The sequence below is a fragment of the Apteryx rowi genome, unplaced genomic scaffold, assembly GCF_003343035.1.
Source record: "Apteryx rowi isolate R43461 unplaced genomic scaffold, aptRow1 scaffold_68, whole genome shotgun sequence".
Classification (NCBI taxonomy): domain Eukaryota; kingdom Metazoa; phylum Chordata; class Aves; order Apterygiformes; family Apterygidae; genus Apteryx; species Apteryx rowi.
The window spans coordinates 2,871,152-2,895,088 of NW_020450960.1; the positions used below are offsets into that span (position 1 = coordinate 2,871,152).

Genomic DNA, 23,937 nt, shown 5'->3' on the forward strand with positions numbered 1-23,937 from the left:
ACATTTTACTGCAAGAACTTTATTGCACTATGTCCAAGTGCTGACTATTGTGTCTACCGGACATTGCTCAGAATTTAGCTTCCCCCATTTGTGTCTACACTGTATGATAGTCTGCATCAAGGTGCCTTCCATTATTTTTTCCTCAATTAAGACTGCCGAGTCATAGTATATGATAAATAGTACATTATAAATCAGAGTAAAACTAGGGGGAAAAATGCAAAATTATACRTACAGCATGTAAAATATTTTTTATTGTTCTTCAAAAGGGCTCGGGTTTTGGTTTTTAATCCAGCTCAACACCTTCCCCTCCAATCCAACATCTGTCATTTGTCAAATCTGCTTTAACTACCAGTATTTCATTTTTATTAAAAACATGAACGATTTTAATTTGCAGAAACAGTTAGAACATTAGTTTCTAGTTTGTGAGGGGAAGGTAAAGGCCAGAATTAGATACTTTCAGCATTATCTACCTTCCACATGGAATCAAACGTTGCCAGATATGTTATTTCCCTAATATAGGCATTGACATTACAAACACTTTTGCGTTTCCTTTATCTATTAAAGAAATCAGGAACATTACACATCTTAAAGGGAGGAAGGAACTTATTACAACAAAGAACTTGAGTCAGGGTACAAGACCGAGTTTTGCAGAGTGCAGTGTTTTCTAGCCATGAACCTACACACAGGCCTGCTGGCATATMTGTAAAGCGAGGGGCTTGACAAGTACCATCATTTTTTTGCTTAAATTTATAAATCCCTTCTAGGAATAAAATTATAAAAGTCCATTACTTGTTTTCTGAAAGTGTTTGTGCAGTTATGTTACAAATTAAAAACAACTCTAGAACAGGAAGAAACCCTGCGTAGGCAGTTCACATCGCCAGCATCTGAGGTATCAGTAAGAGATGGGAACCAGTCTGCACCTACTACAGGCACAGACAGAAGCCTTTGGTGCTCCACAGTAAAAGATCACAGGACAGTATGACCTTAAACCTGTATTCAGTGCCTTCAGTGGCTGAGTATTACAGACATAACATCAAATTGAAAGCATATGAGGTCACTAATGGGGCAGGGCACTAAGTTAACCTGTGTTTGGTAAAGTAGCCTGGCTGAAACTGCTTCTTAGAGGCTATAAAATGACTTGTCTTGATTAATCCAGGGAGCACATCGGTGGCCCTACAAAGAGGACGCAGCGCTGGCCCACAAATCATACACTCAGCCCCCACACTCCGAAACCAGCACGTGTTTCCCACCCTGTAAGTTATGGTCTGCCAACGCACGTTAGGCATGTTGGTGTGCAACCAGAGATGCTCCCTCCAAAAGAATCTAATAAAAAATAACAAGGCAATCAGTGGTTAAACTGAACTGTACATGAAGGCTAGTCTGGGAAAACACCCATATCAGGCATATATATTTGTGGACCACATTTCTGTGCGTACTAGCTCTACCTCATGCACAGTACAAATGAGACCCTCCCTCCAAGTCCTGATTTACTGTGTTCAGTAAGGCAGAGAATCTGGACAGTAGCAAAAAGCCTTTTTTCTTTCCTTATGACAGATAAGTTATTTAAAATCTTTGCCTGAACTCCCCCTTGGTCACCTATGACACTTTGAACATCAGTCTTCTGCCAGGATAGATTTTCTATCTAACAACAGAAAGACAATTAATATTTCAGCCAAATTCTTTGGAGAAATATGACTTAGACGCACACAAAACCACACACACATGCATGCATTCATACACACACACACACGTTTAAAACACCATCTCCCACCGATCAGAAAAGGCCTTTAGCGGATTCAACAAAGATATTAGGTAGCGAGTCTTCTGTTAAAGCCCACCAGGAAATTCCTCCCACCTGCAGAGCCTAAACACCATGTGGACATGCAACACAAACATCACCAAATCTCTAGGAGAATGCCCACGTTGGGCTTAAGGCTGTCAGACTGCTCACATACAGCAACAAAAGCTTCTCCTCATTTCTGTCTGCCAGCTCTCAGCAAAAGGAAAAAAAAAAAAAAAAAAAGTAACTCCATTTAAAAGAGTCCCATGGGAATTAACGTATCAGGACCTAACTGTGGGGTACTTTCCTCAAATCAAGAAAATAGCTTCTGCACAAGCCAATGCTCTGCTGGTTTTCCTTAGACATAAAATTTACTTTATTTCTTTTTTTAAAAAGTTAAAAATACAGAAGGTTCTGAAACTGATTTTCTCCTTGCAGATGTTCAAACTGCAGCCTGAGGAGAAAATAATCCTTCACTGAAATGTTTCTCTTAATTTTATTTTTTTTTATTTTTTTATTTTTTAATCATCACCACCATTAGGACAGAGGTTGAGGAGCACTGACTCCACCACTAATTTGATGACGTAGTTTGATTCCAGATTCACATTTCCAGGTGCCAAGAGTCCAGAAAACAGCCATGATAAACTTCTGCCTTCGTTTAGTATCTCTTTCTATTGAACACAGCAGTGACCGTTGGCATCTTTGAAGCGTAATCGCATCTTAGGTCGGTATTTCTCAAGGTAAAGCAGCTGTTTGGAATTGAAAGCTCCCCTCCTTTTCCTAAAACAAACAGAATGAAGGCTAATATCAATGGAAAAAGTACTGCTTCAATCACCGTATATATTCTAAAGCAGACCAGTTACTTTCTTTCAAAGCTTTTCCATACCTATACAATGGCATTTTGGCTTGGTTCTTTATCCATTGAMAGTCTGAGGAAGGATAAACCAGACCAGCACATGCAGTTCATTACCTATGTGCCAATGTTAAATCAAAATCCAACTAGCAAATTTCGGCATATTTTCTTGGATTGGGAGAGTTTGTTTCCATCACCAGCAGTACTCACTGAACAACATCAAGGTCAACCTTCCCTTGAAGATGCACATACTACTTAATATAGTAGCTAAGAAAGACCATGACAGTCAAATACGAATACGTAAATGGTGCTCAGAAAATAATTTAGCATAAATATGAAAGGTATTGTACCTAGAAGGAGAAAAAGGCATTTAAGAAAGGAAAAGCTCAAAAAAAAAAAAAATCTGTTGACACAGTGTAGTTTATGGAGACAACTGTTAACTTGAGGATTCTATGAAAGGATGAATTGCTTTTTTGGCAAAGCTTAGTCAATATCTCTTACCTGCTGGGCTTCATTTCAAGATCTGATGTTAACACTAAAACAACAGAGCTCTACAGTCTCACCAATAACCAGTTTGGTTATTTTCCAGATTGGGTGGCTGCTGACATTTCCCAACTGGATAATGCACAAAACACCTGCAGGGGTGCTGATGTTCGGGTACTTGTTGTAGAAACTATGCTGCTTAGGGGCTCAATCTCACTACGGTTTCTCTTGAATGAGGAACACTTTGTCCAACTCATGCACAATTTTTACAACTCTAGCCTGTAAATTATTTTTTTTTTAAGTTCCAAAGCTTGAGTTTTGAACAAAGTTCAAAAACAAAATTCAAAGAAAATTTTGAAAAGAATTTCAAGAGTCCAATGGCTTAATATATTAACCAGGAAATTTCTTGTAAATTGTTAAGCTTAACTTACTGCCTTATAAACTGAACTGCATCTTCGTACTTCATTCCACATTCAATGAGAGCAAGTGCAACCAGGACAGGAGCCCTAAATGAGAAATCAATATTTAAGCAAGATCTGGAGAACCAATATATTGAATCCCTCAAAATACATCAAAATTAATCTATAAGCAAATATTTAAGTGTCTTCTCTTTAAACCTTATCTACAAAAAGACATTTGCCTGCTGAGTATCTTATGCAAAATTCCTTTTAACAGACAGCTCTGCTTCCAGCACAAACACACACACCCCCAAAAAACAATAGCTCCTTAATGTTTGGCATGAAACAATAATTGTGGATTTTTATGCTTTCTCATTTCCCTATGACCTAATTTTCTGTTTTGCTCAAAGAAGTCTATAGTATCTCTTCAATGCATTTTGTTTCTTATGACACTATAGATTTAGCTGCACATGAGGTAGTTCTATATGGCATTTAACAGACGACTTCTATAGATTAATTTTTTTGCTGTATGCTACATATAGAACCAGAGAGTTCCAAAGGCAATAAAGCAAAACTTTCTACTTTGGGGTCCTCACTTTGGAAATCAGTTAAGTGTAAAGACCTAGCTTTTCAAATGAGCTGAAATCAGAGTACATATTAATTTTCTATTGGGCTGATGTTCATCCTAGTAAACACATACAGTTGCCACCAGCACCTCTGACAGTAGAGTGGTAATGGCAATTGGACAACTTGTACTCATAGCTAAACAAGAAACAGTTCAGGAATTAGGAGAAACAACTCACACTATCGCTGCTGTGCTGCACCTGCATAAACAGAAGAAATTGCTTTCCAAAGGAAATAATCTGAAATCTCAAAAGCACTAAGCACCTTTTTTTTTTTTTTAATGCTGTCTCTATTTACTATAGCTGAGGTTTAAATGCCTACTACAGGTAGACTGTTTTCCAGATTAAAGCAAAATCTGGAAAATTTTTCCTTTTCCTTCTGCCAGAAAGAGTCTGAGAACAACAGCAAAAAGGTCATTCTGTATGGAATAAATATACATTACAAGTTTACGTGATACACACCAGATGGGAAACTTCTGTACCCTTTCACCTGATACCACGCAAGAAACAGGAAAGTTTAAAATCATTTGAGTTACAACATGTGGGCACATTCCTAAAGATGATCCTCAGCTAAAAATATGACAGAAATGGATAAGCAAATCATGCTAAYTGCCTTGGTTTTGTCTGGCTAGGTTTTAGTCTTAAAGCATTGGCCATTTTTCCCCCCTATCTCTTCTTCTCTAGTGGAAGAGACTTAAGAACTTGACACACACTATCCTGCTTACATCTGACTTTGCTTTCTTTAATTCACCTTTCTGTCTAATTATTCAGATCCTTGAATATTAACAGTCCCACAAGCTCCACTCCTTCCTAGTTCATAGCATAAACACAACATCCAAAGATTGCATTTGAGTATAGGAATGTAGCATTTAACTATTTTTATACGTATTTTTTATTTCATCCTGAAAGGGAGCTCTTCCTAGAGAAGGAAGTTACACTTTGAGGGGTGAGAAGGGGAGAAGGGAAGGAAAAAGAGAAAAAAAAGAAAAAAAAAAAAAACAGCCTGCATGTGAGCAAGAAACACTAGCCTAACTCTACTTGCCTCTGAAATGAAGCCACATTAGAGTAAGAAAAGCCAGCAATTGAAGTGTTTTTTTCTAAATGCATTTTTTGCCGTATGCTGAATAGCATACCCAGTTGAAAATAGGAGGAAATTAAAAAAACAAAAAGATGTATGGCCTTAGAAATTGCACTGTACATGTGTATTGCATTTGACAAAAAGCAAAGAGATTTTATTCCTTTAACAGGAAGAAATACTTTCAATTAGTAGTGTCTCTACTTCCTCTTGTGTCATTTGTGATTGACAGAAGTGTCTTGAACACCCCAAATTTTTCTCTTATCCTGGAGCAGAGCCATGAAATTACCAAAGACTTCAACACTGCAGTAAATCTGTTTTGCTTTACTGATACAAACTTGTTGATAATACTTAAAAGTGTTACTTGGGAGGAAACAGAAACTGACATTTACTCAACACCTTCCATGACCGACCTCCCAAAATATAAACCCTTACTGAAATCCAGCATAAAAACAAGACAGCAGAATACTAACCTTCCCAACCCTGCAACACAGTGAACAGCAATACAGCATCCAGGCTCTTCACGAAATTTGCTTTTCAACAGGTTTAGCCAGTCATCAACTATCTGATTCGGGGGTGGTGCTCCATCATCAAACGGCCAGTCCTTTGAAGGAAAAAAGACGTTAAGTATAAACTTTCCTGAAGCAGATGCCCACACACAGATTTTAATCCATAATCAACAGCAAGGTAACCATATTTAGGAGAAGGAAAATATTCCATTCAGCCAAGAAGTACATATTATAGCAACAGTTTAGTGGGGAGTTTACTAGATGTATAGAAGTTTGCACATCAATATCATAATGTAACATTGAATTTTTAACAACCAGTTAATTAGACTTTTCAATAAAATTACAATAAAACTCTACTGTAGTATAGAATTTTTAGAAAAACAGCTGCCTTTTAAATCTCATTTTATTCAAAATACATAAAAATCAATAGACATTTCAATTAAATACTTGAGAGATGAGAACTCTGTAGATTTTTGCCTGTGGTTGTGTCAACCTTTTAAAATTCTGTTTGTACTGCAGATTCTGCACAGAGGAAAAGATACTTCAGTATAATTCCAATGGATCAGCTTGTCCAGATGCAACATATGGCATCCAATAAGCAAGAGAGTCACAATTACCAAGGTATTTTCCAGTTAAAAACACATTCATAAGCAAAAAGAGAAGAGCACTTAGGCAAAGGCAAAGTCAACCACCAAACAGACTTTATTACTTCATTTCTGCCTATAAAAAGGGTTGCCAATATTTAAACTGCTTAGGCCACACTAAATATCACCAACATGGCTGGAAATCAAAATCACATGCAAGAAGCTTCCCATTTTCTCTAGGTCATAGCTCCCTCCCGGAATCTGTGCTAAGTGGAGTACTATATGTCCTAAAATTATGACCAAGTATAACATGTCACATGTTTTACTCTTCTCAGAAACAGGGAGTGCTTAGAAAAAGCACTCCTAGATGCAAGGGGAAAAACGATACCTAGCAAAAATGATACCTAGTTATTTAGCACTTGTCATTAGTAGACTGCAATGCATATTACAAAAGAGATTCATAGCCAGATTTTCATATCTTTCAACAACCTCTCCAAACGGCAAGAAAACTGTTCTGAAAGGAGTGCTCTCTTGCTGTCATCGGCTAGAACCATGCCTTTCAGTTATTATCTTGAGAACAGGTAACATGAAGCAATACTCTCTGAAGCCTAAAAGAGCATGCAGAAACCCAACAAGCCAAAGGAAGGTGAGAAAAACACTAGACTTTCCATTTTGAAATACACTTACTGCTACCCTGACACTTCCTGTAGAGCAAGTACAGGTTCGTACAGACGATCTCAGCTAAAAAGCATCTTCTAAATGTGTTAGCAGTTAAAATGCTGCAAGGTGCAAATCCACATTGCAGAACTACAAAACCAAAAAGCTTCAAGTCACTAAATAACTTTATGATTAATTCAGATACACAAAGTCTGAACCTGAAGAGTGTAGAGAACACCTTTTTAAAGGAAATGGAAATTAAAAATATTTAGGACAACACAGCAAAATAAAAGGCTATAGAAACAAGATCATAAGGTAAAATTTGTGCTTCCTAATATAAGTCTTTACGTGATTTTTCACTCAAACACATATTGCTAGCTATATTAATTTAGGACCAGTATCTTCCACTGTCAGGAAACGATGTATGGACTGTCAAGAGATTGGGCATTACCTATTGCAACATGCTTGCTTTTGAATCGGACTTGCAAGAACAGAATTCACGTATCAGTTCTATATCTTAGTTTAAATTAAATTCAAATCATTTCCTTCAGACACCAAATACACAAGGTTACTATATTACTTTAGCTTACATGTTAACCATCATGTCCGCACAACTCTTGTGCCGGTTGGAATTAATGACAGTCCTTATTTCCCCAAAGAGCATCACTTTACCGTTACTGGTAAACCACTGACATTAAATCAGGGCTGATAAAACACTGGTGTATAGGATACTGCCTATTATGTGATACAAGAATAATTCTGGGACTAGAGGAGCAACTGTAGCAAAGTTTTGCAGTTTTTCTCCTGATTATGAGTTCTGTCAGCATCACCTCAATTCCTGTCAGGCAGCATAGAAAACAAATTGCTAAGCTCCAAGACCAAAACAGTCATTAATAACCAGAATGATGCACTGAGCTTGTACAAACAGAAAATGTCTCTTTTGTGCCACCCTCCAGGAGCTGAAAAGAATGATAGGCAAGAAGGGTTATTCTTATTTACTCTTTATCTAGAGCAGCCCTGCTCAATAGAAGAACAACTCTGGGTTTGCCCATCAGCAATGACAGCAGGATTAGCACTGCAGAACTGAGATGACCAAGAAGCAGCAACAGAACTTTAAGGTGACAAAGACTCCTTYCTTCAAAATCTACATGGAGCTCACGTGGAACTCAAATTACAGTGGCAAAACACTCACAGCACAATGGCCAGTGCCTGCATGTGAGGAGACTGTTGCCACCGGTGTGGAACTTTCCCACCTTCAAGCACCAGAGTCCATGATTACACGATAAATATCAGGTGCAATGAATTCACATCCCTAACATGGGCATTCTTGACTGCTTGCTAGCATTAAAGTGGTGGTCATTCTGTAAGTCTGGAGGGCACATAGAGCAAAAAAAGTCTGACCTACTTATGAACAGTAAATGAAAAACTGATAGAAGTAGAACAGTGAAATGTGTCTTAGATCCCTAAGACAAACAAACCTATTACAGCCTCTTTGGTCACCAGTCAGTGCAAAAATACTTTAAGGAAAACCAACTGCAGTTTTTCTGATGCAACGTTCCTATGCAGACAAGACCTTACACAGGAACATAACTATGAGAACTGCGCAGAATCCCACAGAAACTAAATCCATCTCCACCTCCTGCCTCCCTGATTTAATCCCTGTTGATAAACATGCGTATGCAATACTACTACTTCAAACACAGTACATCTAATTCTCTAGTTTCTCACTACGCCATCTGCCAACACAACTCTCTAGCTGCCACATTCTACCCACCCTGCCAGTATATTATTCTGTATCATGGCATGAAAGCAGGCTTTGCTAAAATGTTCTCAGTTTCAGGGGTTTTACTAGGCTTTTGACCTCAACAGTTTTAAAATAGACACTAATCTCTCTGAGGCTGCGTATTTAATCTTCATTATTTTTACAAGCAAATATTAGCTTTAAATAGTGATGTGTTATTTTCTCAGCCAGCTGGTAATTCAATACCATTTCTGAACAGAACAGAACGCTGTTTTGAAAAACCTTGCATTAATAGGAAGGAAAAGCTATGTAGGGGGTGGTCATGTTGATTACTACTTAGACTTAAAATACCAAAATGCCATTGCAATACAGTAAATTTTGAAAGCAATATCATGACTGTCATGACTGGGATCCCCTGGATCAATGATGACACTAGCAGCAAACCTTCTCTGTCACCCCCTGTTTTCTGCTACCCTTTACAGGTGCCTAGTGGATTTGTGCTCTCTACTGTTTTGCCTTCTGCAGCAACAGAATACTAAGAACAACTAACTGAACCACACTGAATGCAGACAGGCTGGCTGGGGCAGATGTGTACAGGCACAAGACACTTGCACGCGTTACTCAAAGTGAAAGGCTCTCCAACAGAACAGCCCTTAGCAGAGTTGGCTGAAATACCATTTCCAGAATTCGAAAAGCTTCCTCAAAAAATTGGTTTCAGTTCAGTTCTAACCAACACCAAGTTTTCAAAGTTTCTCGAGAACCAAAATCCCCCAAATATTTCCGAAGTGCCTGCTCCAAAGCAAAGAGCGCTCCCAGGGCTGCTGCGCTGCCCAGGGCCCCGGGCCATGACATTCCTGTCAGTTCCACTCACCACTTGCCAGGATGCCAAGGTCAGCTGGTCCCAGCCGGAGCCCGGGGAATCTGGCCTAAGGCTTCTAGGAAGGATTCAAATCTCTGCTCTACCACAGAAACACAAAAATACTCTAAGCTCCAGCTCAAATCAGGGCTCTGAGGGCTTCCGCACACTCTTCTGTAGATCTAAGACACCAGAAGTTTAATCCTTCTCATCTATTCCAATCTTAGCACTACTAAAGCTAGGGGTTCCACAGCAGCATGCCTGGAAACAATATGATGCCCAACTCCAGGACAGCTCCTAGACGGAATAAAAGGCTATTCCAGAGCAACAGCCCTAGGAACCTGGAAGCCTTGGAATGACTGATTTTCCAACAACACTGAGGCACACTTGGCTGCCTACAACTGGAGTAGGTGCTTACTAGGGCTGGGAGCCAAAAAATCTGACTGATCTGTATGTAGAACCTCCACAGATATGCCAGAGTAAAAGTTTTCCTCCTTATGGAAAACTGTAAAAGTATTCCTTCAACTGGGCCATAAAAATCAAGAGGTAATAAAAGACTATCTGCAACAAGAAGGCAAGATGCCGTTTCTGGCATCACAACAGAGATTAGTCACTCGGTAAAATAAACTGATTATATCTGACACACTATAATAATTCAGAAGTATTGCCTGGAAAAATACTGCCTGCAAGCTTAACATGAGCACACACCTATTAAAAAAACCTCCCCTAAGACATCGAGCAATACTAGATGATGATATAGTCAGACAGCCATTGCATAATGTTAACTATGAGTAGCAGTTATGGAATTCCACCTGCTGAATAGGGAAGACACCAACAGCTACATTGCATTTACAGGCAAGCAATGATGAGGCTACTGATATTCTACTACAGACAGCCAGTGGAAGCCTTGGTTTTATGCAAAACAAGCAGCCTATCAACATGTCARCTATAGTCTCAAAAGGTGGCACCTTTTGACTGAGAAAGAGAAGGGAGTTTTATCTTCACTCTGAGAGGGTCAATGGTAAAGCCAAGAAGTGCTGTGTCTAGGGAAAAAAAACTGAACTAAGTTGTACGAACCACAAGGCTGAACCGGCTATAAGTTCTGCAAATTCACATCGGACTACTATCAACACATTCACTAAAAGGCAACCAAAATATCTTAACAAATCCAGAAATCCAAGAATAGAAATTTATATTCTAACTGAAATGCTTGGTCCGTAGCAATGAATCTGCAAGTACATTCCACAAAATTACAGCGAGTTTCTCAAAACCACCTTTATTTGATGCAGGGAATCACACAGCTTTTGGCCAATCTGAAAGAAATCATGGCATTATTGAACCTAAAATATTAAGGCCATCCCCATCATTTGTAGACCAGTGATTTTTTCTAGTTTTAGACAGTTTTTAAAGGCAACTCACTAGAACCTGGATTCCTTCTTTTTCAATAGGAGCTTGATCATAAGTGGCATCACAAACTCGCACCAAGGTTGTCACTCCGTACTTCTTCAGCTCCTTTAAGAACAAGGAAAACATGTGAGCACACTGATAGAGTGAGAAATTAAAGAATTTTCTCAATAGCTACAAAACTAAACATACTATCCTGAGTCAGCGGTATTTCAGTTATTCCACAGTTCCGAGGAGACTAGACAATGAAGGAGCAAGGGCCAAATCAAAAAAAAGTGTTTATGACCTACATTAGGACAAGGGTTACAAATGGCAAGAATAAATATGAAATACCTCTGAAATATTCTTCTCCAGGGAAAGGCCAGAGTGGAAAAAAACTGCATATATACAAGAGCAAAAGGAAAATAGCTGCTTATACTCTCCATGCAGCTTCTTCTCCTCTTTAAATAGAAGCATGGAACTGCTTGCTTCAGCCAGTGTTGACATTTTGAGGCAGGGAGGAACAGAACACACACACCATCATACTCTAGCTTCCTTGTAATGCACTATAAGTAGCACATTGTGCTAGATAAATAATCAGGAGATCAAACAAAAGCTGTTCCAGTTCACTTTGAAGGTTCATACAGCAAGCAGAATTTCCTCTCACGTTTGGACTGAGTCACTTGACTTTTAACATTTAGCAGTAATAATATCTATTCCAGACTCAAGACTCCTGAAGAGTCTTGAGAGAGATAATCCATAATAATGGGGGAAAAAAGAGAGAGACCAAAAGAATGCGAGTTTCAGATAAAATTAACCATTCATATCTAAGTGGACTCACGGTGAAGAGCATGTTGCTAAATGACGGAAATCTTAGCAGCTGCAGTCAGACATCAGTATCAGATGACAGGATCTCATCAGAATGAAAAAGACCTACATATGCAAGATAAAAGTCCTCTGGACTAGACTAAGGGCACTAAGACTAGGGCACAAAGGTATAGCAGATGTGGAATAAACTAGAATGCAGAAATAAGCTGTACTAGTATTTCTCTGATGATACCATCTGTTACTTTTTCAGAAAACTGAATATTAAATTTTGCAGTATTTAAGACCTCATAGTGTCAGTACGATACACTGCCCATTGTAATTGGCTTTCTTCCCATAATTAGACCCAGGTGGATGTCATCTTTAACGGACAAATTTTAGCACCTGATATCTGACTATGGGGGGACTAGGAGGACAGTTTGAGAAAACATCCCCATAAGTTAAACAACAGTTTTTGAGCACTGCACTTAATCCTACCCTAAGGGCCAAGAAAGATCAGAAACCAGTTACGGTTAGAACATGCAGTCCTTCAGAAACGCGGACAAGAAAGATGGCAAGGGGTGTATTTGTATTCTAAAACAGAACCGCTATTTCTGTTAAAGAAATGGAGGACTTGAAAAAAGTCATCAGTGAATTCTCTTCCCATACTGTCAGGAGAATGCAAACAATATACTACGGAAAAAAAGTGCCTTAAGTTTCAAGTAACATTCAAAGCTTTGTGAACAACAGGTGTGAAGAATGACTGTTTAGTACTTCTGTAGAAACTTTCCACATATAAGAAGGATGATACTTCATTTGACTGCCTTACCTCTGTGAACTTGTTGAGGGTTGCATTGGTTGGGTTGTGAGTGATCAGGAAACGCATATTCTCATAGGTAATTTCCACTGGGGCTGGACGGTTCATAATGGCAAACAAAATGCGTAAGGGGCAAAAAAAAAAATTCAATAACTTTTGAAACGTTTCACAGCAGAAAACATTAAAAAGACCACTAAAATGCCTGGGATTGATCAGAGCTTGCTTTGCCGTGTTTGTTCCTTAAAGACTTCRCTTCTAGAAAAGCAGGTTTGCTTTAGAATCCACTTGCCTTCAACTTAGGCCTCAATTACTGCAGGTGGTATCCTTCAGACTCCAAAAATTCTGACTACATGCAAGACTAGGCAGCCTGTTCTACATTTAGGCACTGGTGAGGCAAAAAAATAAGGGCAGATTTTCTCTCCACTTTGTTTTCTTGATGCTTAGTTTTGCTAGAGTCAGTAAAAGGAATATGCTTCCAATATGCAAAAGATATCCCATATATTTGAGAGTGTTCGCTGTGTCTGGAGTCTTCAAGGCAAAGTAATTATGGCACGTAAAACCCCCTGCACCCAGCTCACTTGTCAGCCAGGGTGCTGTGCTGGGCCTGGCAGAAGTCTGCCCTCACACTCAGAATCGCCATAAATGTGCGACGTATTTTCCAACAGAACACCTAAAGAGAAGAAAAATATCATGTAAGAGGAACTGTTGTTTCTAATTCCAGAAACACCAAATACCAGCTTTCCTGAAAGCTCAAGCTATTTGTAGTGGTAAGGACTAAAATTCCTTTTGAAACTAGTTGATACAAACTTAATCACATCTTTTAGTACAGTATGAAACAACATTCCTTTCTTACTTATTGAGAATTCTGATCAAACAAGATTTTAGACTTTTGTCAGCCATTGTACTGAGAGCCCCAGCAATAGTGAACAGTTCTAAAGAAGTCTCTACACATCCGATGCTCATAATTGACATTTTGTAAGAGAAACTAGCAGACTAATTCTTCAGATAAACAGAACCTTTGAATCAAGCTATTATTTTCATAAATAATTATGAACAGTAAAGTATAACTATCCAGAAAAAACAGCATTTCTACTGGTTACCACCTTCTACTGGCAAGGTAACAATGAGCAAAGGGTAAACAGGATGCTAAGCACAGCACAATTGTATTTTGTAAAGCATTACGTTCAGAGCATGCAGAATAATGGAAAGCCAGAAAATTCCAAGTCCAACAGGAACTAACATTCACCTCACTAAAGTCTGAAGTCCATAACGTAAAGCAAAAGACTAAAGATATAGAATTATTTAGGCAGAACTAGTAGCTGCTATTACTGATGCTCCCCCATCCGGACTTAATTAATTATGTCACACTAAATTATTTCAGCTAAAGTTTTTGTTGCCAGCTGTCTGCCTCATGCTGGGTTTTGGGGATACAATTTTTTAGTTAAAAGATCAATCACTACCAAAAATAATTAATGAAATATCTTTCCCTAAAGTTTTCAGTTTGATGGGAAAGAAGCAGAGACTAGCCTTTTGTGAGGGATATGGCTTTGCCTGCATTTCTGACAAGTTGCTCAAATTAGGCCAGATATGACATTTAAAAAGTTATATATAAACACACAATATTCACTGGATAGTTGAGAGTTATTATTCTGAATATTCTTTCTGCACTGAGCATGCTCTAGCCCAGAGATGCAGGACTTCTTGTAACTGCTGTTGCTGGCAGTCAGACACCGGAACCAAGAACAAGGAAACCTTTCGACACATTTTGCTGCTCCTCCCTATTAACCAGGTGCCATAGAAGAGGAGAAAATAGTATGAACCCAAGTACATACTTGAAAGCGTTTGTTGGTACAGTCATACCTGTTAACCTTTTTGGCTTAAGCCCCCATACAGAAAAATATCATGGGTATGGCTTAATTTTTTCGGGGGGGGAGGCCATACAAGCAGAGACCCTTTTATAAGAGTATAATTGCCATATATTAGAGCTTTTGCTAGCACAGGAATTTCACCAACATCACTGTATCACCAAGCCATTTGGGAGAGGAGATACCACCCACTAGAAATTAGTCATTTCAAAAGCAACCAAATGGTCATGCAGCAGTAATAACTTTTAGTCATTCCCAATCTTTTCTGTGTTTGCAAACAGGGGCATTAAGATAGTGGCAACTTCCAACCTTAACGCACAGGATTCAAAATATAGATGTTGTAGCAACACCAGTAAAAGATGCAACAATGTAATCCTGCCAGGAAGTTCAAGGAGATGAAAATGTAGCGAACCTGAGCTAGCTTAAGTGGGGAGATTTAAGGCTGAMATACTAGAGTAAGCAACATGGCTTTCACGTTGGTTGAAAAGTCTTTCTTTTTAAGCTGTTTTTAATCAACATTTTCACAGCAGAACTTGTTTGAAAGATACTAGTGAGAGCTTTGTGAAAGTATGACATCATGACAGTAGACTGAAATTTAACTTCAGTTAATAATATTCCATTTCTCATTTCCTGCAATGTCACAGTACAAACTCTCATACGTTCTGCAAAAGTCTCTAGCAAATAATAAGTAGGCCAGCAACGTATCACTTATTCTGAGAAGTCAGAATAAAATGAGCTTCACTACTCCCTTAGATGTGCAAAGTTGACTTAAAGAACACCTGAAGAAGGGAACCAGCTTTCCTTTGTGGAAAAAAAGGTAAATTTAGCCAGAATGGTATTATCTGCTTTAGAATAATTCATTATCAGAACAGATCCTTAAACTGAAGGAAATAAGGTATGTAAAAAGCATGAGGCCAAAAAAAAAAAATCATTACAAATATATATATATTTAAGTTTTTAAAATATTTGAATAAAATCCAAGCTAGCATCCAGAAATCAAACGTATAACTTCAACAGAAAGGTCAGTGTGGCAGACTCAAATGAATACAATTAGGAGGAAAAAAAACATGCCTGGAAGTTCACACCCCAAACTTTTGGTGCTCTCAGTGTTTTAATGAGATCCTCATTTTAAAATAGTCAAATTAAGTACTACAAAATTATCTTTTTCACTGACATGAAGTCAAAAATCACCCAAAGAACAGCAATTATTTCCTTAAGGAACAGTTTTCAATGCCAAAAAAATACATTAATTAGGTTGCCAGAGGCAAGAACAAAGATGTTTTCAATAACTTCCCCCGACCTTAAAGCAGTTCTTACTCTGAATGACTGAAATACAAGTTTCAAAAATGAATTCCAGAATATTTTATCAGTTTAATGATTACAGGATTAAGTCTCACCCCAGATGGAAGAGTTCCATCTAAACGCATCAATTCAAATCCTTACATTTGTCAATTCTTGCACATTTGTCACAACTTTTTCTCATATATACTACAGTAACTCAAAGCAAAGGATTTGTTAAAATGTATTACAGTCTGCTGTAGCTATGATGTACCAAGAATAGAATAACTAAAGTTATGGCATCCACATGTGTCCAAGACCTGTGAATCTTTATGCAAGAAAGTCATCTTTCAGACAAATAGTGTTTTTTTTCCCACCTCCCATTTAAACGTATACTCAGTCATCTGACAGCTTTCTGGATAGTCGCACGAAGAATTACATTACAAAGGAATAGTCAAAAGACTAACTTCTTTACTTCTGAGAACCTAAAAAAGCCTTTTAAAATAAGAACAGTGGGCAAGAGATCTTGGTATAGGAGATCCAAATTTGGATCCAGAGTACCAGAGGGTTACAGCATTACCAAAGCGCACAGTCTCAAGGGGGAAGAACAATTTTGTCGTATTTAAACAACTTGTTTAAACATTTTCCCTTTCAGCACTGATCATTTGATTGAAAGGGCCTCATCCAGTGCTATCTACACTGTGAGTTGCATCAAATATGGTCATTAAGGTTACACTTCTCTTCCCTCAAGCCAATCAAAGAGTTAATTTCTATTTAATTATTTTTAAACTGTTTTGTAAAAACCATTCACCAGGTCATGAATAAGGGACACAGGGAGACAGTATGTTCCAGTAAATCAAGTATAGCACTGGGAGTCACCAGCTCCCAGGTCCTACCCACAGTTCGGTGACTGCTCATGGTCCAGTCTTGGCCAAGCCCCTTTCAGTAGCTCAGCTTGTCTGCAGAACAGGAATGACACCACCTTACCTTCCCCTCAGGAATATTACAAGAGTGTTTAATTAGCTAATAGCTCAGAAGTGATTAAAAATGTAAAGCACTGTATTTAAGCATGAAAAATGATTTCCAGAAGGGTAAGACTCTTAGAAGTTTATGTAGCACATAATCCTACTTTTAAAACAATTTGGTTAATGACATCTATATTCCTTCCTCCTATGACCTTCAACTGCTATACACCATAAAGTTAAATAAGAAAAATCAGGTTTTAAATTATGAAAATGAAAAAGAGGGAAAATCCTGTTGTCTACAACTTCTGATCTCCCCAGGTAAATACTTCCAAATTTCTTCCTCCCTGTTAGGGTTAGCAATGCAAATTTGCATTTAGAAATCCCAAGAGAACTGAGAGCTTGTTATGACTGATTACAATAAATAGTAACTATGTATATGTACAATATGAAATAAGAAATAATATTTCAGCCAATTAATCTTCAACTTTTTTTTATTTAGAAAGTGAGATAGAACATGGAGAGAAACCAAAAAATTACTACATGTTTTATTTGGTTGGCCTCAGAAAGGGAGCAGAAGTATCTAACACATCAGCACTACGAATGAGGTGCAATTACTCCATTAGAAACCAGAGGAGGAGAAAAAACAGAGACAGCAGAACAAACAAGTCAAGCAATAACAATTCTTGCATTAAGAAAAGAACTAGATATGCTTGAGAATTAGTTTCTGATATTGTTTAACTTAATCATCAGGGATTAATCATCAATCAAGATGCCTATCTACACATTCAAATTTAGTGAACTGTGACAGTCCCTGCACCTATGGGGAGGACTATTTTAAAACTAACAGCACTGTGAGAGCTACCACCAGACTGCATCAGCTCCCCACCCTTCACACTTACAGTCTTATATGCTGAGAGCACTTGATAAAGTCTAATGAGGCTAATTTGAGAAGAACGTCATTCAAAATACCAAGAATGTGCTTAAAATGTAAGCAAGGGACAGGCCTTCTATTAATCACCCACATTTGTTTGTTTGTGCTAGTTAACTAATTTAGAGAAAACAGTTAAATGAATTCCTGACTTGACAGAAGCTTCATTTGTGATTGCCTTAAGTATAAAAGCAACACACCAATATCCATCTCCAGTGGCTGCCCAGCCTATCCTTGGATTGACTTCTAAATTCAATACTTAAATTGGGCAAACCACTTACTCTTCCGTATTGATCCTGTACAAGTTAGGGAAACAGTTCTGTTAAGAAATAAGTAACAACATCATAAGGTATTCCTAGCTCCACCATCTCCTTCAAAACATACATTTAAAAGTGCTTCCTTTGCTACATCAAGACAGTTGAACAGCTTGCAACAGCTGCAGCTTCCAAAGATTGCAAAACAGAGATACCTTTGGAAAGGTCACTTGGATCACTTTTCAAAATAAGCCAGTGCACAGGATGCAAAGCAAAGCCTGCTAATTTGTCAGCCGATATTAAAAGGATACTTCAGTGTTTTTTAAGACCAGTATTTTGAAACTGCCTCAACTAATTTTGTGCATGTAACTGGAAATCTACATTTGATATGTTAATGAAGTTACTTACTGAGCTGCTGAATTTTTCTCCTTTTCTTCTTCTATAAAACCTCTTTCTTGCGTTTTGTATTTATACGCAAGAAATTAGTGTGACAGTGCACTGAACAGTACAAAACTTGATCCTATAAAAATTACAATCCTGGTATTACCCTGCAGCCCAGCTAAACTTTTCCTGACATTTTGAGTACATTAGATTTCACTTCCTTTTCCTGTATTGCCCTGCTAAATGAGCTATGTTCCATCAACAGACTGTCAAAAAGGTCTTGAAGAGCTGCTTCTTCTGGGGCAAAAGGCACTCTTCAAGTGAAAGAATCCATCAAGATCTCCAAAATTAGTCAACCTTAACACAGCAGAAACATACAACATTAATAAGAACTAAGGCAACTATCTTTTCTAAAATATATTTTCTCTGTATACAGAGAACAAATTCTGTAACTAACATTCTTGGAAAAAATTCTTGAACAATCTCTGAAGGAAGCTTGTTCAGAATGACACGTGCCTCGAGAGGGGTGAGGTCAAAAATTCTACTGTTCCACCCTATCCACCCCCGCCTCCGAGCTCCCTCCCAGTTTGCTGACAAGTTCTGCTGGTGACTCATTCGTTTCCTTTTGCATTAACCTAGTCACTCTGTCCTAGGCCTTAAAATCATCAGCAGCAGATACAAATCTGCCTCAGCAAAACTCTTTTTTTTAAATCTCAAAGTGAAACATCAGGAAAGAATAAGAACTGCCAAACATACCTAGTAAGACTACTCAGCAAGAGACCAATCCTGCATCAAAACTCTTTTGAGTACTTGAAAAAAAAAGAAAAAAAGTTATCTGCCTTCCCTAAATTTGGGTGAGGTCAAACCATTAATGATCAACACAGGCATCAATGCACGGAGAACATCATCTTGGCAAGTTCAGCAGTGGGAAGTGATTAGACACTCCATTAACTCTTTCAAAAAAAAAAAAGATATGTCTGTGTGCTTTGCGTTACAGACTTTTCTGTGAGATAGAACCTGCTTTGTAATTTAAAATGCTGTTCTGACATTTATGATTATTGAACACTTTCCTCACCCACCATTTAGTTAAAAAAAAAAAAAGCTTTAGAAGGAAGACATATTTGAATGTCATTTACATACCATGGCCAAAAAATTAAAGTTCCTAAAACTATAACTGTTTAAACAGTCAAAACCAAAAGGCCCTCTAAGAAAAAGGAATTTAAAGCTTATTATCCCCCTGTATTAAGTCACAGAATTACATTTGACTTTAAATACATAAAATCAGAAGTTACTTTAGAAAACATTTTATGATTACGTAAGTGATGTTAACAACTCATTCCTAAAAATCAGGATGCTGAGTTGTCTAAATTGTATCAACTGTTGGTTTTTGAAAATATGGTCCTGATAATCATATTCCCTGACAACTCAAACTAAATATTCTTCTCACATTTAAGATGAAGTAACTAAAAAAAWCATTAACAAGTCAAGCAGGACTTAAAAGCAATTTCAAATCACATAGCAACAGGGATGTTATTCAATTAAGTTAGAGTTGAATTATTTGCATCTTACTCATCTCAGTTCTTTGAATTTGCCATGTACCTCTGCTGGAAAAATGACTTAGTGGAGAACTGGCTTCTCTTCCATGCTCCTGCGGCAGTTAAATTCAGTCTCAGCACTGAAACTTAAGCTTACTGATAAATTTCACTGCACGTCCACAAAGTCTCAATTGTTAAAATTCACAGTCAACTATTTCAAGAATAGCTAGACTCTCAGTGTAAGAGACGGGAAAAAAAATTACTTTTTATTGCAGAAAAGAGAGAAACAAGGGGCAACAAAACAAAGGTGCACATAACAGTGACCTGAATAGAGACAGCAATCCAACGTCTCAAGTGCTATAATACACAAAAGGATCAAGAGATTTAAGACTCCTGTATCCCTTCACAATTAGTTCAAAGAGCCACAACATAATACTGAAGTCAACAGCCACTATAAAGGTATTTTATACTCTTATGATATACATCAGCCAGATACTGCCCTAAATAGATGCCAGGCTGATCTAGCACTGTAATTCACATGTGTCAAAGAGAGTAACTTCTACCCTAGATTCTCAAGCCATTAGCTCTATTTTTCAATGTTTAGACAGTGCAATTTTAAACCTTCAACCCTCTTTCACAGGCAAATAAACTTTCAAATTAACCCATTACAATAGGCAATACACAGCAAGTATAGCTCCTCTCTCCTACTTCAACAGCAGTGTTTCACTGACACATTTTCTCCTCTAAAGATATTAGCAAAATTACACAACCTGTAACATTTACAGAAATTATCTGACTGCGCTACGATATATAAAGAGCTGTGTTTTCAGCTATGGATGGTCTTTGTTAAACCAACAGCAGAAATGTGCCTTTACACGAACAGCACGTGGCCCAGTCCTCTCTAGGCCTGTGCATCGGTTCGTCCTCCCTCGGAGGCCTCACAACAGTTAACCAAGACAACATTCCAGAACAGGGCAAAGTACAGAGGCAAGAGCAACGAAACATGCTACGTTCACAGTTCAACTTTGCTCTGATATAGGAAGAATGTTTAAGTACTACCATGTGAAAGAGAAAGATGGGTATTTACAGGTAACTAATTCTGAAATCAATCATCTATGTTTATTAGAGATGTATGCAAAAGCATTACAATAAGAACCCTGTCTTCTAAGAAGATCTATGTTCCTGGCTGTGCATCTGTACACACACAGATATTTATTCCTACCTTAACTTACAAACTGAGACACATCATTTCTTTCCAACAGTTAAGTTCATTAAAGCTAAGCATTTATATACGTTGAGTCATAAGGAGATAGTTTTCTGGTTGTTGCTGGTGGTGGGTTTATCTTTTTTCTTCTTTAAATACTAACTGCAGTTCTGAGTCAGAACCTGGCTCGTTCATTTTGGGGGTTTTGAAGCTAGTTTCCATTTATACAGTAGCCTTTAAAAGCCAACTTTCTGCCTTACTCCTCTCATATTGAAAGCAACAAGCACACAGCCACCCCGAGAGAGAAAGGAGATCATGACTAATCACACCAAGGAACCACGAGGAATCATCGCCACAACAGTGGAGGCCTCTTCTATGACAATTCCGGTACTGCAACACCCCCCAACCTGCTACCCCTGCTGTGTCCCATACCCAAAACTTCCAGCTCTCAATAACTAGGTTTCCCCACCAAAGCATTCCCTTACAGGCAAACCACAGCCCCATCCAGTAAGTACATGGCTCCCTACCAAAGCCTCTCTCAGGCCTTCCTAAGGTCACTCTTACTCTTACTAGTACCTTCAGCAATTCCAGTGCTTTCTTTAGCTCCTGCTCTGGTCAGGCCAGRCTTCCTAAACTCCCCGCTTCTAACCCAGGCAACTCCAAATCCCACGGGGCAGCCCTTTATGGACACGAACCGGCCTCAGCATTCACAGCCCTGCCCCCACTCAAACCCCAGGAAAACCACCACATCCTGGACACCCTTCCTTTCCASCCCCACCCCCCCCAGCCTGAGGAGCATCCCCATAACACTGGTCCCAGCTTTCCCCCTTCCTACCTTCCAGCCCAGACCCCAGAAAATCTTTTTATCTTTTACAGACAACCCCTGGGCTAAACACAAGGGAGCTCTCCCTTCCCCAAACACACCTCCAATTTTTGTCCTCTCATCCTCCCCTACGCAGACTCCTCCCGCATCCCTAAGGCTGAGAGACTCTCCTCAGTTCACCACACACACACAGGAGAAAGACCCCCTCCTCTCAGACAAACCCCTCTGAGTCCTCCCCATCCAACTCAGGTACAAGCAAGACCCCCTCAATCACCCCAGACCACCCCCCCTCTGAGGTCTCCTGATCCTCCCACTATCGCAGCCCTATCGGCAATAGACTCCTCTTCAATCCCCCCTCTAGTCCAGGTACAAGCCAGACTTCCTCCCCTAAACCAGCCCTTAGGGATCTACTCATCCCAGCCCCACAAGTGAGGGAGGGAGCCCCTACAAACCAGTCCTACAGGCCAGGAGGGATGCCACAAACCAACCCAGCTGCCCAGGTGAGGGGAGGACCCTCCAAACCAGCCTCACGGGTGAGAGCAGACCCCCAGGAAAACAGTCCAACTCCACGGGCAAGAACTACTCTCCTAAAACCTGTCACGCAGGCCGGGGGAATCCCACACACCAGTCCAGCCCACAGGAAAAGGGGACTCCACACACACACGCTGGTTTTGGACCCCCCTAGGCCAGGAAGGAGCCCCCAAACAAGCCCCATGAGCCATGGGAACCACTCAGGCCAGGAAGGATTGGCCAAGCCAGTCCCACAGGCCAGGGGACAGCCCCAAGACCAGGAAAGACCCTCTCCAAACCAGCCATTCAGGCCAAAGGGAACCTCCTAGGCCACGAAGGACACCCCCAAACCAGAGGAAACTCCCAAACCAGAAAGGACCCTCCAAACCAGCCCCTCAGGCCAGGGGGGAAACTTCCTAGACCACGAAGGACCTTCTTAAACCAGCCTCTTAGGCCAGAGCAAACAGGAAAGACCCCCCCAAACCAGGAAGCACCCCTCAAAACAGGAAGAACCCTCCCAAAGCCGGGAATAACCTCCTCAAACCAGCCCCGCAGGCCAAGGGGACTCCCCGAACCAGGAAGAACCCCCCCAAACCAGCCCCGCAGGCCAAGGGGACTCCCCGAACCAGGAAAAAGCCCCCCCAAAACCACTCGCGCAGGCCGGGGGAACCCCTAGGCCACGAAGGATGCCCCCAAACCGACCCCTCACGCCGAAGGGGACGCTCCAGGCCAGGGGGGACCCCCCAGACCAGCCCCAGGGGTCGGGGGGAGCCCCCCCAGCGCCCTCCCCGCCGCCGGGCCCGCCCCGGGGCGGGGGCTCGGGCCTCACCCGGCGCCCCCCGGCTCCTCCCCGCCGCGGCCCCCTCACCCTGGGCATTGAGCGCGTCGGCGTTCGTCCGAGCGGGCCCGGCGCCTCCCACACACCGGGCCGGGGGAAGGGAGAGGGCGGGCGGCGGTAGCGGGCCCGGCCCGGCGGCGGCGGGGCCCGTGTCTGGGCTCGGCTCGGCTCGGCTCGGCTCGGTTCGGCCCGGCCGCGCGGGGAGAGACCCGAGAGCCCGCGCGCCGCCACACGGCTCGCCGCGCACAGGCCGCCTCCCTCCCCCCGCCCGCGCGCTGATTGGCACGGCCCGCCTCACACCCACATCCGGCAGTGGTACGGTCCGCCCCGGCTCCGCTCGCCCGGAAGCGCCCACCCGCCGCCGCCACGGGGGAGGGGGGGGGGAAGGGCAGCCCGGCGGCGGGGCAGTTAGAGCTGGGACGGTCCCGCCGCCCCTTCCGCACGGCTCGCCCTGCCGTTCGGCTTGGAACAGCCAGCTTCGCCTCCCCGTGGCACAGAGGAATCGCTCTCTCGCCCCCGCCGGTGTTGGAACAGTCTCGCTCCCCCCCCGCGATGGAGTTGGCATTGGTACAACCCGCTTCCCCATGCTAGCGCCCCCGCTCGGGCAGCGCTGCGGCTCCCCCGTAAGCGGATGGGGCGCTCGGGGGTGGCTCGCCCGGCCCGGCCCGGGAGCCGAGCCCCATACAGCGCTGCCGGGGTGGCCGCTCCCCGCCCCGCGCGACCCAGAGACGCAACGAGCAGCAACCCCCTCCCGGCTTCGACCCCACGTGCGTACGGGCCCTTCCACGCCAGC

The 23,937-nt window shown here is 40.9% G+C and overlaps 1 protein-coding gene across 2 annotated transcripts; it reads right to left on the reverse strand.

Annotated features, from left to right (window-relative positions):
- On the reverse strand, positions 1-23,387 carry PTP4A2 (protein tyrosine phosphatase type IVA, member 2). 2 transcript variants are annotated; one of them, XM_026085978.1, is made up of 7 exons: positions 23,175-23,387; positions 13,142-13,233; positions 12,576-12,658; positions 10,979-11,071; positions 5,686-5,816; positions 3,548-3,622; positions 1-2,560 (listed from the first exon to the last, which is right to left on the reverse strand). In XM_026085978.1, the coding sequence occupies exons 3-7, from the start codon at positions 12,630-12,632 to the stop codon at positions 2,452-2,454; spliced, it is 465 nt and encodes a 154-aa protein (XP_025941763.1). In that variant the 5' UTR covers positions 12,633-12,658; positions 13,142-13,233; positions 23,175-23,387; the 3' UTR covers positions 1-2,451. The 2 variants fall into 2 exon arrangements, with proteins under 2 accessions (XP_025941763.1, XP_025941762.1); XM_026085977.1 differs by having other exon boundaries at positions 12,576-13,233; positions 23,175-23,385.
- Between the last annotated feature and the right edge of the window lie 550 nt (positions 23,388-23,937).